This window comes from Pagrus major, chromosome 2 (assembly GCF_040436345.1).
Source record: "Pagrus major chromosome 2, Pma_NU_1.0".
NCBI classification, from domain to species: domain Eukaryota; kingdom Metazoa; phylum Chordata; class Actinopteri; order Spariformes; family Sparidae; genus Pagrus; species Pagrus major.
In genome coordinates, this window is record NC_133216.1 from 13,292,798 (window position 1) to 13,308,379 (window position 15,582).

At 41.1% G+C, this 15,582-nt stretch overlaps 1 protein-coding gene across 1 annotated transcript in view; it reads right to left on the minus strand.

Moving 5' to 3' along the window:
- Window positions 1-655: 655 nt before the first annotated feature.
- Window positions 656-15,582, minus strand: part of LOC141017284 (muscleblind-like protein 1) — a 66,434-nt gene continuing 51,507 nt past the window's right edge. Inside the window, exons 5-12 of the mRNA XM_073491952.1 lie at window positions 14,127-14,345; window positions 10,838-11,077; window positions 8,337-8,390; window positions 7,386-7,536; window positions 5,655-5,690; window positions 4,782-4,873; window positions 4,387-4,460; window positions 656-2,869 (exon numbers count right to left, since the gene is read on the minus strand). Coding sequence (XP_073348053.1) covers window positions 4,404-4,460; window positions 4,782-4,873; window positions 5,655-5,690; window positions 7,386-7,536; window positions 8,337-8,390; window positions 10,838-11,077; window positions 14,127-14,345 — 849 coding nt within the window. The 3' untranslated portion in view covers window positions 656-2,869; window positions 4,387-4,403. The remainder of the gene's footprint in view (window positions 2,870-4,386; window positions 4,461-4,781; window positions 4,874-5,654; window positions 5,691-7,385; window positions 7,537-8,336; window positions 8,391-10,837; window positions 11,078-14,126; window positions 14,346-15,582) is intronic.

The window sequence follows — 15,582 nt, forward strand, 5'->3', positions numbered from 1 at the left end:
TGCTCTGTGTGTGTGTGTTAATATGGCGTGGATTAGGCAACTGGATGGTTCAAAATGGCATGTTGCATTGTGCTGACCCGATGGTACATTCTAAGGCTTTGGATGAGTAATACAATCGTTTATATTCTTGCCACTTTCCCTGTACTATCCACCGATTAAATATGCCTGAAGGAACACCCAGAAACACAACAAAAACAAAGAGTTTCTAGAGATCTACTCTTTACACCCCATCTGTCTTTGAGCCTCGACGAAGCGGCCCACACGTTTCAAAAAGTTTCGTCCCACTAGTCTACCTACAATATCTAGTAACAGTGACACAAGAAAGACTTTGGCTGACTATCTGAAAACAGTTCTCAGGTAGACGTATTAAACAAATATTCTTAAATATGTCAGACTATATATACACTACACTGAATCTACTTCAACAATCTGCCTTAAAATATGCATAACCTTACAAACATGAAAAACAAATCATGTCATACAAATCACATATCCATCACCAGTTGCACCGTCGATTTTGACTTCCGTCTCACAGCAGTTTGGATACCACCTGATCGCCCTGTTGTTTCAAAGCTATTCATCACAACATCTTCACCTTTAGGAGAGTCTTTGGTCTCTCGCGCTGGCCAAGATCCCCCACCCCCCACCCCCCACATACAACTCATCTGACTTTTGGAGTCAGTAGACTTAATGATCATGGAGAGATCTGTCGTAGCACAGATCCAGTTGTTTCCTGTCTTTAAAGAAAAAAAAGTGATTTATTCAGTAGAGGATAATTTGGGGAAGGTAATCTAATCAGCAGTGGTGGAACTCACCCGCCAGAATAAAAGTTGGCATTGTTCGTGTCAGCAGATCACGGATATGTTGAAACTTTATGTTTCAGTTTTCTTCCATTTTTATGCTGTGACAACGCTGCGCTCAAAGGTCATCCTGATATTTTTATGTAGTCATTTAAAAAAAAAAAATACATCTAAAGAGCTTGAAGAAAAGAGCAGAATAAAAGTATTTCTTTTTCTTAAAGATATTATTGTGAATCAATAATTCAAAATTGTTTGTCGGGTAAAAATGTTTTTTTGTTTATGTCTGTGTAAGAATTCTGACAGTTGGCCCCAGCTTCTACCTAGCCTTAGCAACGTTAGCTAGTGCACAAACTGGCAACTACTTGAGGGGGGAGATGATTCGTCCAATAGTGGTGTTGCAATGTGAATGCAATGGAAGAGAGAAAGGGAGACTGAATGCCACATTTAGTGGCTGAATGTTATCAATAAAACCTTTAAGGTCTGGTTTGGTGAGGGTTAGGAAAAGGTCATGTTTTGGCATAAAGTACCTGGATTCATCAACCTCAAAAAATCTGGAAAATGTCTTGATGTCTCGTTAAAAACACCACGTTTTGTTTTTATTATTATTATTATTATTATTGTTATTATTATTATTATTATTATCAATTACAATGACCCTTAAAGGTGCAATATGTAAAAAACAACAAATATGGGATTGTAGCTGCAACTGACGGTGACTGCCGTTAGCTTGTTAGCTCAGTTAGCTGTGCAGCTAGCCAGACTACTGCGGGAGTCTTGGTGTCTTTACATCACAAGCATAGGAGCTTTGGACCAGTGGGAGAAGAGGTGTTCAGGCTCAGGCATATCTGGTTAGCATGCTTATACAATACAAAGACAAAGACAACTTTGACATAACGCCCAAACTGTTATTTCTTCACATTGTGCTGATAATTGTAATGAATCTTTACACGTTTTAAACTAAAATTCTAACATATTGCACATTTAAAGGAATAAAAACAGAAGGTTTTTAATTAAACACATGCTTCATTATAATTTTACAAACTATTATGTCTGGACAGACATAAAACTTGATATAAACTTAAATTATATGTATTTTTAAAAACACTAGAGAGGTAAATTTAAATTATCATTCCTCGATTAACCTTAAAAATGGGATATCGCCACAACCCTACTCGCCATGTATGCATATTGTCGAAATGTTGATGCGATAAGTACAATTTTAAGGTATCTGTGGTTTGCAGAAATGTACAATGCCAACATTTTGTTGTTGCGACTGGGCTGAGTGGTGGTAATGACAGGTCACAACGTTGGACTCTACATGTTGTCCAAGAGAGAAAACAAACGTATTAAAGGGAATCATTGAGCGTAACACTTTGTAACACCACTTCAATACCATTCATGTGTTTTGAGATGTATGGCACTTTACAGGGATGCCTGCAAGGTTAAAGACATGTGCTTAAGAGATAGAAAGGTAGGCTACAAAGGTTTGAAAGACACCTCACAGACATTCAGTTGCTATTCTGCCTCTGAGTGCACTCATGTTATTTTTCCCTTATTTCTGGTTTAACTAAATAAAATCACAAACAAAATCATTGTGCATGCATAATGTGATTCAGTCAGATTTCCTGTTTCCTCTACCTCAACTGAAATACAAGGTGCACCTTTGTGTAAACAAATGAACACATTTAGGTCAAGAGACCACCAACCAACAAACAAACAGAAGTCATGATTCTTGGTCAATGGACGTACCAATCCAGCCGATTTTCTTGATGACTGCTCCACACATTTACCTCATGTTAACATTCAAAGTGTGTCCGGTGAATAAAGGTAAAGTTGCCTCTACAGAGCGAAAGGCAGTCTTTGATGCAAATGATGTTCTTTTCTGTTGTTGTGTAATAGTGTGCATGAAGAACACATGAAAACAATCCTAACAAACTGTGCCTCCTATGTTAACATGCAGATTTATTCCAAACCAGTTGAGATTTGGTTTCTCCGTGTTGCTCTCGATGTTACAGGCATGAAGGGTAACCGCTAATCTTGGACTTGACACCAGCACGCTCCAGTTCCATCTGGAAAGAGGTTCACAAAACAAAGCATATCAGATGTGCAAGAAGAGGACAAAGGCTAGAACAAAGCTTCAGAGCTCAGTTAAGACATTTTATTATGGTTTTGATTTCACATCACCAGACAAGAATGTCAACATTGGACGATTCTACAAGACCGTAAAATGTTATGAAATGATGGCAGGGTTAAAGACACAGTGTGTGATGTCTGCTGCTAGAGGTCTTTGAATCAAAACAATAACAAAAGACAGAGTTGGATGATGTTGAGAGGTAGCGTGGGCTCACTGTTGTCTTCATTGTTAAAGAGAACGTGCAACAAACACCAATAATTGGTGGGCTCCATCGAGAGTGGGCAGAACAAACAGTAGCAAACAACACAATGGCTAACTAGCTTGGTTGTTGACTTGCTGACTTGTGACCTAGCTCACACTCTGAAGTGTCATTTGATGTATGTTGTGTTTTCCCGGAGGGATAAGAACTTCATACAACCCCACATCAAAAGACCAGAACTGTCACTTTAAGGTTAGGGAAAGATTGTGGTTATGGCAGAAAAAAACTATTGTATGTTTAAAGAACCAGTAGAACAACCAACTGAACACCCCTCGCCTTACCCCCAGCACATAAAGGGCCCAGTCCTTCCAGCACTTTCACTGAACATTGGACATACGACACAAATAAAGAGTTGCAGAATTGTCACATATGGACGTCATTCCTTGAGATGCTAGGCTGGGATTTTAACAAGAAAGTCATGTTGTTTTTGGTGTTGCCTTTTAAAATGTTACATAATTAATTAAATTCATATCTAGTTTGCACTTGCCAAGTTTTGTAACAACATAAAACAAAACCACATCAGTGAGAAACAAGAATTTCTGATTGACTATTGATGGTGCGTGACTGCGAAAGCATCCGCAGTGGCCAAGATTTGTCTGGCAAACAGGACATGAATGGATCTCTGGTGGCTTTGTCATCATGTTTCTTGGAGTGTGAATGCTGTTTTCATTTTAATTCGTCTCTATTGCTTAAAGGAATGGTTCAACGTTTTTGGGAAAAACGTTTAGTCGCTTTTACTCCGCTCCAGGGAGCCACTGGCTGAACTAAGATATAAAAACTGTTTATGAGCGAGCTTTAGAGGTGTTGGTAGGCAGATTTTGTCACATTTGGACAGAGCCCGGCTAGCTGTGTCCCCATGTTTTCCAGACTTTGTGCTAAGCTAAGCTAACCAAACCAGTTTCCTCATATTTAGCACAATTTAGCACATAAGAGGGATGTCAATCTCCTCATCTGACAAACTATTTCCATTAGTTTTACATTACTTGGAAAAAGTGGGTGGTATAGATTTTGCAAAAATAAATAAATAAATAAACAAATAAGACGGCTGACCAAACAACACCGTCAGCTATAAAAAAAATGCAGATGTGGCAAATGCTTCACATCACAGTTTCTGAGCTGTTTGATAAAAATCAAACAGGCACTACTGGTCCAAACGCAATGTGTGAGATGTTAGAGAGAGGTGCAGTACATACTGTTCTGATTGAGACTCCTACATCTGGGTCACATACTTGTGACTAGTCAGATGGTCTGCAGATATTATTGGAATCTGATTGAGGAGGGAAATATAGGGAGAGGACAGACAGAAATAAGGGAGACAGGGACGTCAGTTGAAGTTAGAAAAACAACAGCACTTCAACCGACATTGATATTAAAGTTAATCATTGTAATTATCTATATAATCACAGTATCAGATGCTCTGAAAAGCTAGCAGAGATGAGCCTTGTGCACCATTCATGCATTTTTCATTAAGAGGCACATGGGCATCTACAAATAAATAAATGAATAAATGAACTAACAGATACCGAAAGTCAAAGCTGATACCAGAAGACAGATAGAGAGAGAGAGAGGAGGCAGGAGAGGAGCAAACCTGATTGGCTGTTGCAGTTGCAAAGGGAACACTTGTGGCAGATGTGGTGGCTGCAGACACAGTGGCTGGAGTAGCACCGTGCATCATGGGTACTTGGAGGGAAAGATCACACAGGCAGTTGAACCTTAAAGCTGTTTTGTATGTCAACACTTCATTTGTACGTCTGACTATTGTGTGCGTATAAACATGAGAACATCTATTTATTTCTTCACTGTTCTGTCTGATAATCACTCCACCAATTCGAGTAAAGGAAAGGAGCAGATCTGACGTACACATTAGGCGAATACTTTCGAGTCAGGGTAGCCAATAAAAGAGCAAAATATATATTTAGATGGCAGTATGCTTTTTCCGTTGGCATTAATACAGAGCATAACACTACATAATTGTTTTTGTTTTAAAAGAATTACAACAAATAACACAAAAATTACACTAACAACAACTACTACTACTCCGACTACCCTTGATACCTCCTCATGTTTATATGGCTTGTATAACCAGACAGTATAATGAGGTGCTCTAGAGGTTAGACAGCTTGGGATGGAAGTATAATGAGGCGAGGGTCAGGGGAATTTTTGAACTGCAACAAGCATTAGGTGACAGACAGAACTGTGGCAGAGCAAAAAAAGGGGTTCATTCCCAACCACAAAGATGCACTGCAGAGTATCATAAAACACATCAACTTCCAATTGAGATTACACACAATCAGATTCAGAATTTGCAGTTTCATCAGCCACGACTGTCGACTGATTTTGAAAAGAGTTTACATAAATTATGCCGATTTGGGTCAATGAACGTGCTCACATTATGTGGTGAGTTGAATGAGTGACCAAAATGTGCTACAAGAGAATCAGTAAAGGAAAAGCTGGCACCTACCAACACTTGTTGCAGGTGTCATGCACAATATCGAGCCTGCCCATCATGCATTGCAACAGGGAGTGGAGTGAATAGGGAGGAGAAGAAATCAAGAAAAACTCATTACAAGTGTTATAAAGTCAGACATATTGTATATCACCACACTGTGCTCGGAATGTTAATCTCCTCTCTTCAACATGGCTGATTATGTACCGATATCATATCATCATTCCTCTGCACACATCGCCACACATACTGCACAAGATGAGATATAAAGATGTGAAGAACTTCCTACAGTTTACTGTTCGACTCTCGCTGCTCCATTAACTTGAAGGGCAGATTAAACACTACCAGTGCTCCCATTTTCCTGCCAGCAGCCTAACAGCTGTTTGCACCGTGGTACTTTTCGAATGACCTGCTTTCAGATACCTCAAAGTGTGTTGCAGTGACCTGACAGTCCAATATTGCGGGACGTGTGAGGATCTCAGTCTCTGAATCTCTCACAGAGGGGAATCGATGGCAGGCTATTCTTAGGCTGTCAGATGAGAATATGGGACACAGTGTAAGATGACTACGCAGTAGCCAGAGGAATAAGCTGTGTGTGTGTGTGTGTGTGTGTGTGTGTGTACTGGATACAAACACACACACATACACTCACACACACACTCTGTATATTATGGGTATAATTTCCACTGGGGATAGAGTGGAGACAAGTCCCCACTTTGCAGTGAGAGTTTGATTTACTTAATAAATTCTCTCTGAACCGTGTCATCTTACTGTCCAGCTGCCAAAAACCAGATGGGAGAGAAGAAAAGCTGAACATCTGGTTCATGTCCTTACTCTGCGCTCACAATAATACGCTTAACGAGCCTTTCTGCTGCCCTGAGTTTTGCCTGTCAGGCCGCCCTGACTCTCTGATGGGACAGGAAGCTCAGCAGACACTTGTTAGAGCCGAAAAAATGTTTTGGTTGTAATTTGTTTCCTGATGACGCCTGATGAAGGCCACAAGCCAGAATGTGTCAGTCTAATAAAGTTGTTCTACGTATTAGTATACTGTTTTTTGGCATAGTTGTTTTTATGTTTATTCCATGTCATTTTCATGTGGCGCACTTGGTGCATGTAATTTCTTTGTTATAAACCACTTTGAGCTGCCTGTCTTGTATTAAAGGTGCTACATTAATAAAGTTTATTATTATTGTTATTATTATTATTACATTAGTGAGTTAACAAAAATGTATGTATGTATTTAACCCCCATCCCTGCCAGAAAATTAATAATAATGATAATGATATATATAATAATGAATGAATACATTTTAATTAATGAGTTTCCAAAAACTCCACATCGTGGCTCCAAAATCAATCAAAGTTCTTGTCTTTCCTTTTTACAATATAAATTAGTCTCTCCAAATCCATACAGGCTGTCAATTCAATCACAGTCCAATCGATGAATTTGCTCAGTTGATACACAGAAAACATTTATGTGCAGAAAATAAGTCACAGCATTTTAAAAAACAACACCAAACACAGACATCTGACACTAAACCTTCACCCTTGCTGTACATACATGTGTAATTAAGTCCATGCACGTTTTTACCACTTTTTTAAATTAAATCACACAATCATTCAGCCATTCACTGCTGATGCCAGAACACAACCAGGGAGATCTGTGAGGAACAACATGTGATCTGACAGCCGATAGCAAAGGGACAACCGCCACAAACACGCGTTATAAAGGAGGCCCAGGCCTTACCTGATGGTATGAAGGCAGCCTGCTGCTGAAACTGCATGTTGGCCAGGGCCTGTTGGTACTGGAATACACCAGCATTGAACATAGTGGTGGCACCGTTGGCTTTTTCAAGTGCAGGTCTCTTTGGTAAAGGAGGCAAGACGGGAGGGAGCCCCTGATGAGGGGGGACGACACCAAAATAAAGGGATGGGAGTGAGGGAAATCAAAGGATGGTAGCAGTGACATTCAGGACAGAGAGAAGAAAGAATTTCATTAGAAGATAAAGTTGCCCCTTCAGACAGCTATTACAAACACTGGCAAGCAAGCAGTGGACTACACTACTTCTGTCAGGACAAACTGTGACATCTGTCTCGCTAATAAAACAGTCCTCGGCACAATGTCACAAACCTTATGATCTGATTTTGAATTCTACACTTTATAAAATGATTATTTTGCAGTGTAAAGCATAGATATATTAGCTATATTACAAGTTATTGTATTGATTGTTGGACAGTCAACAGAAATGATGTAGTTAAGAAAAGCTGCACTGCCAGCTCCATGATAAAAGTACATTACAAGCCATACTGAGACACCTCTTCAACAGTTACACATGCAATATGGGAAGTGATAATCATGCAAAGACTAGCATTAGATACTAAAATATTACACATTCATGCCACCAATTAAGATCTGAAGATTCACTTAAGGTGATGAACTGACCTTAAGTGTGAAAAATGTCGAGGTTTTCCTTTTTTTACGTCTTTTCTTTTGGGTTCATAATGTTTGAAAACCAAGATTCAGATGGCCGTTTCATCACAATGTTTTACGCTACAACACTAATGGCTCCAATCAGTTCATCACCCCTCAGTGTTTCCTCAGTGCAGACCATTAAATATCTACTTTGTTTTAGAACTACAAAAGTAATCTACTACACCACAGCTACATGCCAAGCTAAAAGGTGAAAGGTCATAGTACCAGGTCAAAAGTTGCGTCGAGGGGTCGCTTCAGTGATTTGACAGCCGACTGAGTCTTAATTAGCAGGCAGCGAGCACATGATGGCAATGGGCCAATGGGGTTCAAGCGCATTAACATAAACCAGCAAGCGGAGGTGCATCATGGGGGCAGCAGTGCAGTGTGGGTTGGTGAGAAAAACAAAAAAACAAAAAAACAAACAAACAAATAAAAAAACAAATCATTGGAATGCAATATACAACAATAACAAGACTAGGGCATGCACATTAATGGCTGTAGGGTTACTGAAAAGAATTATGGCCCTTGAGGTAGTTTATTGTCAGAGGAAAATTCATGGACTGCAAAGGTGTTCTGGTCCAGAAAGGAGGATTAGCCACATAAACAGATCTGTATTGACATATACTATGAATTTCACGTAATATAATCTCGGCTCACAAAAAAAGCCCCTGCTCCAGATAATGGACTTATTAACAACTGTTTCCCTGAAATTAAACCATCATAAAAAAAAATAAACGATTATTTTCATTATTGATTAATCCGCTGATTATTTTCAGAATCGATCAATTGATCGTTTGGTCTATAAAGGAGCCGAAGTGACGTCTTTAAACCGCCTAATTTGTCCGACCAAGACTCCAAAACCCCAAGACACTTCATTTACTGTCATAAATGACAAAGAACAGCAGCATATCCTTAAATTTAAGAAGCTTAAAACTTAAAATCTTTGCATGAAAAATGACTGAAACAATTAATTGATTTTCAAACTAGTTGACATCTAATTCTCTTTGAATGAAAAGTGAAAAATGATGAATAACCCTTGTTTAATTGTACAGTAAATGTTTAACAAGGTCAAAATTAACTGCTTTAACAAAAAGCTCAGGCTTGCAGGAACTTTTCAAGTTTGCTTTCAAATACTATTTTTTTATTTCCTTATTTATTGCTTCAAGAGCACATTTTAAAATTCTATTAATTAATTATAAGCTACAGTTTGACCTAATAAGCCCACTTCTCTACTCTTTCAAACAACTAAAAACACAACTATTTCATTTTGTCACACTTCATCGTATAATTACAGTGTTGTCTCTCATATGGCTTAAAAAAATTCAATACCTGTGAACACTGAGTTACATGTTTTATGTAGCATTCATATTTTTACCTTTTGTTCCTCTTTTCTTTTTGTCTGTTCTTAGTCATTATTTCCAGTCATTGTTCCGTATAGTTGGGCTTAGTCATTGTTACAATCACTGTCTGTGGCTGCTTGTCGATGTCTATATTACTGTTCATTGTTTTTATGTCTGTTATTCCTCAAGAGCCTAACCAGGGACAAGGACTGCAAATTAGCCACGTCTAGAAGCCCTTTGCATCGGCTGCATTGTAATTAGATGAGACAATGCCTACATGTATTGTTCCTGTCAAATAAACTGATAAACAAATAAATAAATACAAAAAGAAATCTGTTGTTTACGCAGATTGTAACTATTTTTTAAAAAACGCTGTACAAATAGGCGAGAGGTCAAAAGAGGAAGTTGTAGTTGTAGGCAGTCTGTAAGGTATTTAAATACGAGCCTGACCATATTAGCTTTGGTTTGTGTGGTTGTAGATACACAAGAAAAACATTATGTGTTTCCTTATTTGTCGATGTATGTGGCCACATTGTAAAATCCTCATCCTCCCATCTCATCACTGACTGTCATTTTAAATGCTGTACGGCTAAAGCTACAAGCTCAATAAAACCACAGGAATTAATCCACACATACAGATATAACTGATAGGCTGCTATTGTTCGGACGTGGGAGCAGGTCTGATTTGGCTTTATGTTACAACTTCAGTGTGAAAAGGTTAACGTAAAACTAGCTCATCCTCCTTTCTGGAAGACCTGCTGCATAATCTACAGTACTTGGCTCAGCAAAACCTTATTGTGTAAGTTGTCACTGTATTGCAGAAACAAGGTTGAAATTAACAATAGTCTCCACAGTTGTTATTTCAGCAAAAACAGTAACATAAGTACTGACTGTGAACAGCAAAATATACGACTAACAAAGCAGCAAAACAAGGAGGCGCAGGAGGAGGGGAGCAGGAGGCTCAGTCACATACTAGCACGATCACTTCAGCCTGCTGCTGGTAAAGCAACATCGACCCTGTGTCTTCTCAGTGTGTATGGAAGAGAGCAGAAACAGAAGGAGCCTGGAATGTGTGCTGGGAGATTGAGTGAAGGCAGAGAGTGGAGGATGTCGACTTAAAGAACTACATCTATAAGAAACAAGACAATCGAGGCTCTTATCCCCAAAATAAGACTGCGTGGAGTGTGTGCGCAAAACCCAGATGGACCCAGGTCATGTTTAGAGGAGCTTAATGACTCGTTTAAGTTCATCTTTCCTCTTGTCTTTGATTTTTAGAATAACTATATGAACTCTAGCTCCCATTTAATTTGTTTTAATTGAGAGTGATTCCTTCCTACGATGCAGTAGATGCTTCTCGGTTGTTGTGGCCTGTGGACAGATACCTACCATGGCTGCAGCAGCCGCAGCCTGGTTCACTTGGTGTTGGGCGGCTTTGATCTTGGCCTGCAGGTGAGCCGGAGGGTGAAAGTACTTGCACTTCTCCCTCGAGCAGCGGCCCTTTATGTAGTCCATACACACAGTGACTGTGTTGTCGTTGGTGTCAATCATAGTGCTGTCTGCAGGGTGGGCGAAGCGACAGTCGTTCTCCCCGCGTGTGCAGTTACCCCGCTGGTATTCCCGACATACCTGGTGCGCAAACACACACAAACAAACACACACTTTTACTGGGTTCATTTTGTTTTGACCAGACAACAAGAGACAAACACTGCACACACACATTATGAAGTTACCATTCACTTTACTCCACATCTGATGAAGTAATCAATCAGCTCACTCATTTCAGGACTTGACAATCACTTTACCAGACAGAGCTAACCAATCTTAATGACAGCTTCGGCCATTACTGTTGATTGATACGCAGAACAGACCGTAACCAGCGTTTACAGACTCATCAATCACACAACATTTAGCCATTATTCAAATGAGCTGTGTTGTTGCTCTTCCTCGCAGGGACAGAAGGGGGCAGCATCTGCGTGAACAGTCTGGAGGCTGATTGCCTCAGCCCTGAGTGTAGGGGCTCAATGAGGCTCATGGGAAATATGAGGCTGGGTACCCTCAAGGGAGGCTGCGGCTGACGTAATCACTGGCCCACACAGAGTAACACACACACACACTCAGACGCACACACACACACACACACACACACAGACACACACACACACACACACACACACACACACACACACACAAGGTGTAAATTATGAGGCAGCATTTTTCCCAGAATTAAATTTTGACACTAAAGAGCTGTGCAATAACTTAAGATCTCCGTTTGAGCACAGTCAGCTGCGCACCGCCGTGTCTGAGCTGCATTCAGGATCTCATCCTGCTCTAAATGAAATGTAATTTCATGGTACGTTGTATCGATCTATCAGTGATTTTGATAGAACAAGCCATTTACCAAATGTCTATTTACCAGCCTCACTGTCTGCATGCATAAAGGATTTGATGTGTGGTGGAACGGGTGCCACACAAAAGGCCACCAACGCCGTTATCTACAGGCTAACCCTGCTGCGTCTCCTGTCGTGACAGCTCATCATCCACAATCACCGATTTGTGTGAGCGATGGAGTGAGATTGTCTCTCTGTGTCTGTCTGTGTGTCTGTTATGTACCTCTGTCACGCACTCACACGTTCACTCACGCACATTAATTCCCAACCACTGCCACCATCACCACTGCCGCTACTGGTCTTATTTTTTTATTTTATTTTTTATTTTTTTTAAAAGCAGAGACTGCCTTGTTGTCAGGCAGATGTTGGAGAGGCGGGTGAAGGAGGGAGGCAGGGAGGGAGGGAGGTAGGGTGGAAACAAGGGAGAGAGAAAGGAAATTGTAAGAGTGGTTGATGAATAAAGAGAAAGGACAGAGAGATGGGGATCAAGGAGACAGAGCGAGAGTCACCGGGGATGGAGTGAGTGACTAGCATGGAAATAAATTGAGGAAGAAAGGGAAGACTAAGTGGAAGCAATTTGATGTTCTCGGCACCAGGTGTGTGTTTTTCTTAACAGTGCTTAATCATGCATTAGAGAGAGCTAAACCAGTGGAAATGCTTAGTTAGACAAACAAATCCAGAGCCTGTTAATCACATTTCTGTCCCCATGGTTACTGTCCCTCCGGGCCTTTTACATCACCATGGTTGCAGGTAAGCAACATATGATTTTGTGCACGCTGAAAGGCTGCAGTATAGCTGGAGACAGAGGGAATATTTCTCTGGAAAAGCAGTTCGGTAGGTTGTCTTCTAAAATAGGAATTTCTGTCGGCCTCAAGGAAATGACCTGTAACATATCTACTGACTGGTATGTGTGCCGGTCCGCAGAATTCCAGCTATGTTTATTTTGAACGACACACACTCGAAGTTAGAAAAATGGCTGGCCCTTTTTCTCTCCAAGATATTTTTAGCAAACCTAGTTCCTGTCAAATTAGGCTAGGGTATGAATTCGGCCCAATCAAAAAAAAGCTTCACCAGTGCAGGCTGAGGCTGAGCTCTGCATGCAGTGTTGACCATTGGGTCTAAACAACTTGAAGGGAAAAGCAGTGAAAACAAGCAGATTTTCCCTCTACTGCCAATTATTGCATTTGGCTAATAAATATTTCATATCTGTTTGCTGGACTTTGCTGCAGAATGCTATCAATCCCCTGCCAGACAATCGTTTCAACCCGAGGCTGAATCACGACCTGCACGTTTTCTTCTACTAACTACTGCTAACTTCTTCTCACCAGTCACGACTCCTCTATGAAACCCGATCCCCAGTCTCTCCTTTGTTTCTGTTATCTTATTCCCAACCCTTCCCCTGATGACCACAACAGGTCTACAAATTGATTTCCCATCTCCCCCTCCATCTCTTTTTCCTGTCATTGACCCGCTCAGGCGCTCCGCGTGTCGTCCATTCGTTCGGCGGGGCTCGGAGACTTCCTCGGCCTCGCCCCCATTAATTATCCAGCTACCCGACGTTACATTTTAAATGTAACCTTCCTAGCGTTCTCGCACGCCTCCTGCCTGCCTCCAACGATTTCCCCATTACTCCGCTGCGAGAGTTTCCCGGGTGGGGCTGCATAATGGATGAGATTGACTTACTGTCCAATTAATGATTATCTGAGCACAGCTAGAGGAGCGGCTCTCCTCAGGTTTCTAATGACTGATTGCTTTCATAGAAGAATTAAAGATTTTTCTGAAAATTACTAACCGTACAGTATAACTTAAGCTGGTGCCGAACAATGCTGTCTCCTGCCTGTTGACGGGCCGCAGCATCGACAACGGTGATGTTTGTCGAGAGAGATACTCTCATTAATGTCTCGCTCTCTTTGCTTAAGTCTGGGTAATGACTGTATTATGGTAATGGGATGTAGTTACTGTAACAGAAAGTGTGTACTAGATACATAATTAAAGTCTACAAACAGAAACTGTTGAGGCAAGACTTTCCAACCCCTGCCTTTAATATTCAAATAGGCACAGCCCACATTTCAATGCCCAATCTGTTTGCATAGCTGGGAAAAAGATCCTCACCGGGTGTAATGTTTACTAGCGTTTTGTTAATCTATCTTTTAATCTGTGACTGATTTGAAAGTGAAAAAATAATTATGCAAATCCTCTCATCTGTGTGATCTGTGCTGTGTGTGTGTGTGTGCAATCATATTTCTCCTTTTTGTACCTTTGTGTGTGTGAATGTGTGCGTCTCTCACCTCCAGTCTGTCTGTCCTCATGAGTTTCTGTGCAGCAGCAGCAGCAGCAGCTGGTACGGGGACATTGGGGTTGCTGGTGACCAGTACGGGGGCGCTGGGCAAGATGTCAGCGGGCATCAGGCCGGGCGACACGGGGCCAAGGTAGGGGTTAAACGCAGCGGCCGCCGCGGCAGCAGCATTGACATTGGTTGCAAGGCTGGGTGTGACTGAAAACATGGGCTGTGGGCACAAGCAGAATGAGAGAGTTGAGCGAAAGACTTTCTCACGAAGTCTATATATAAAATGTTAAATATTTAATCACATCTACCAATAAGTATAATGCCATCCTTTCTCACTCCTACTCAAATTACTCACTGAAGATATTTGACAGAAAATGGTGAAATAAGAGATGTATGCAATTAACAACAGCCAAGCAGAGGACAGGGGGTGTGGTTGGGGATGGGGATGGCAAAAATAGACAATTAATGGGCTTACATCTGAGGAAAAAACAATGTCTTCTTTCACGGCTGCTTGTCTTTCATTTGAGAAAACACACAAAGGAGCCCAACGCTCTGTATGTGGCGTCAGTTCTCCCCATGCATCAGATGGAATCACACGCTTCATACACCAGAGATCACACACCTATAGGAGTAATAAGGATGAGGGAAGTCAAGCTGTGCGTGCAGGGCTATACTCCGCAACAGCGCCTATATGTGTTGGTTTTGAAAGAGAAAACGTCCACATCCTGTGAGAGAGCGAGGCTAAGGATAATGCAAGCTGACGTAGGGCACTGTAAGTTTTCCCTGCACGTTCCTGACCTCAGCCCCAGTCTGAGGATTGTCTCTTGAGCCTCTGCCAACGCGACACAGTGAGTAATAGAGCAGCGGCAGCCAGGGCTGGACAGCTACATTCCTCCCAAAACCTCCTCGCTGCTCTGGGATGACTCAGAAAATCAGGAATAATGGAGAGCACTTTACAACTCTTCCAGTGCTGCCCTCTGGAATGTCGGAAGAATTATGACTGATCACGAGGTAAAAGAAAGAAAAGTACGTGTGTCTCTCTCAAGGTGCTCAGATGTCAGTTGGGGATGCTCGCAGCTAAAAGTTGGGATGAGATAGGTATGATGTCATTGCAAAGACTCACAGTCGTAAGGTTGGAGCAATGCAGTGATGTCATCATGCAAAAAGTATGTGATCCTGCTAATCCAGCCTCATATGGAATATCTCTTCACTTAGCAATGGATCGTTTCCAATAATGATGGACTTTGCAGATTATTGCTATAAATCACAATCCCAGGACATTTAACACAGTAGGAACGGAAAAATATCTCACAGCAGGCCTCTTGTCAGTAATTTGTGTTGCAGCAGTAATGTTGTGTTTGTGCAGCTCTTTCTCAGACAGTCTTTTAGTTAGAAATCTTTTACATACCCTCATACAAAATGCACATTTTTAATATACAGTACGCATCTGGAGAACA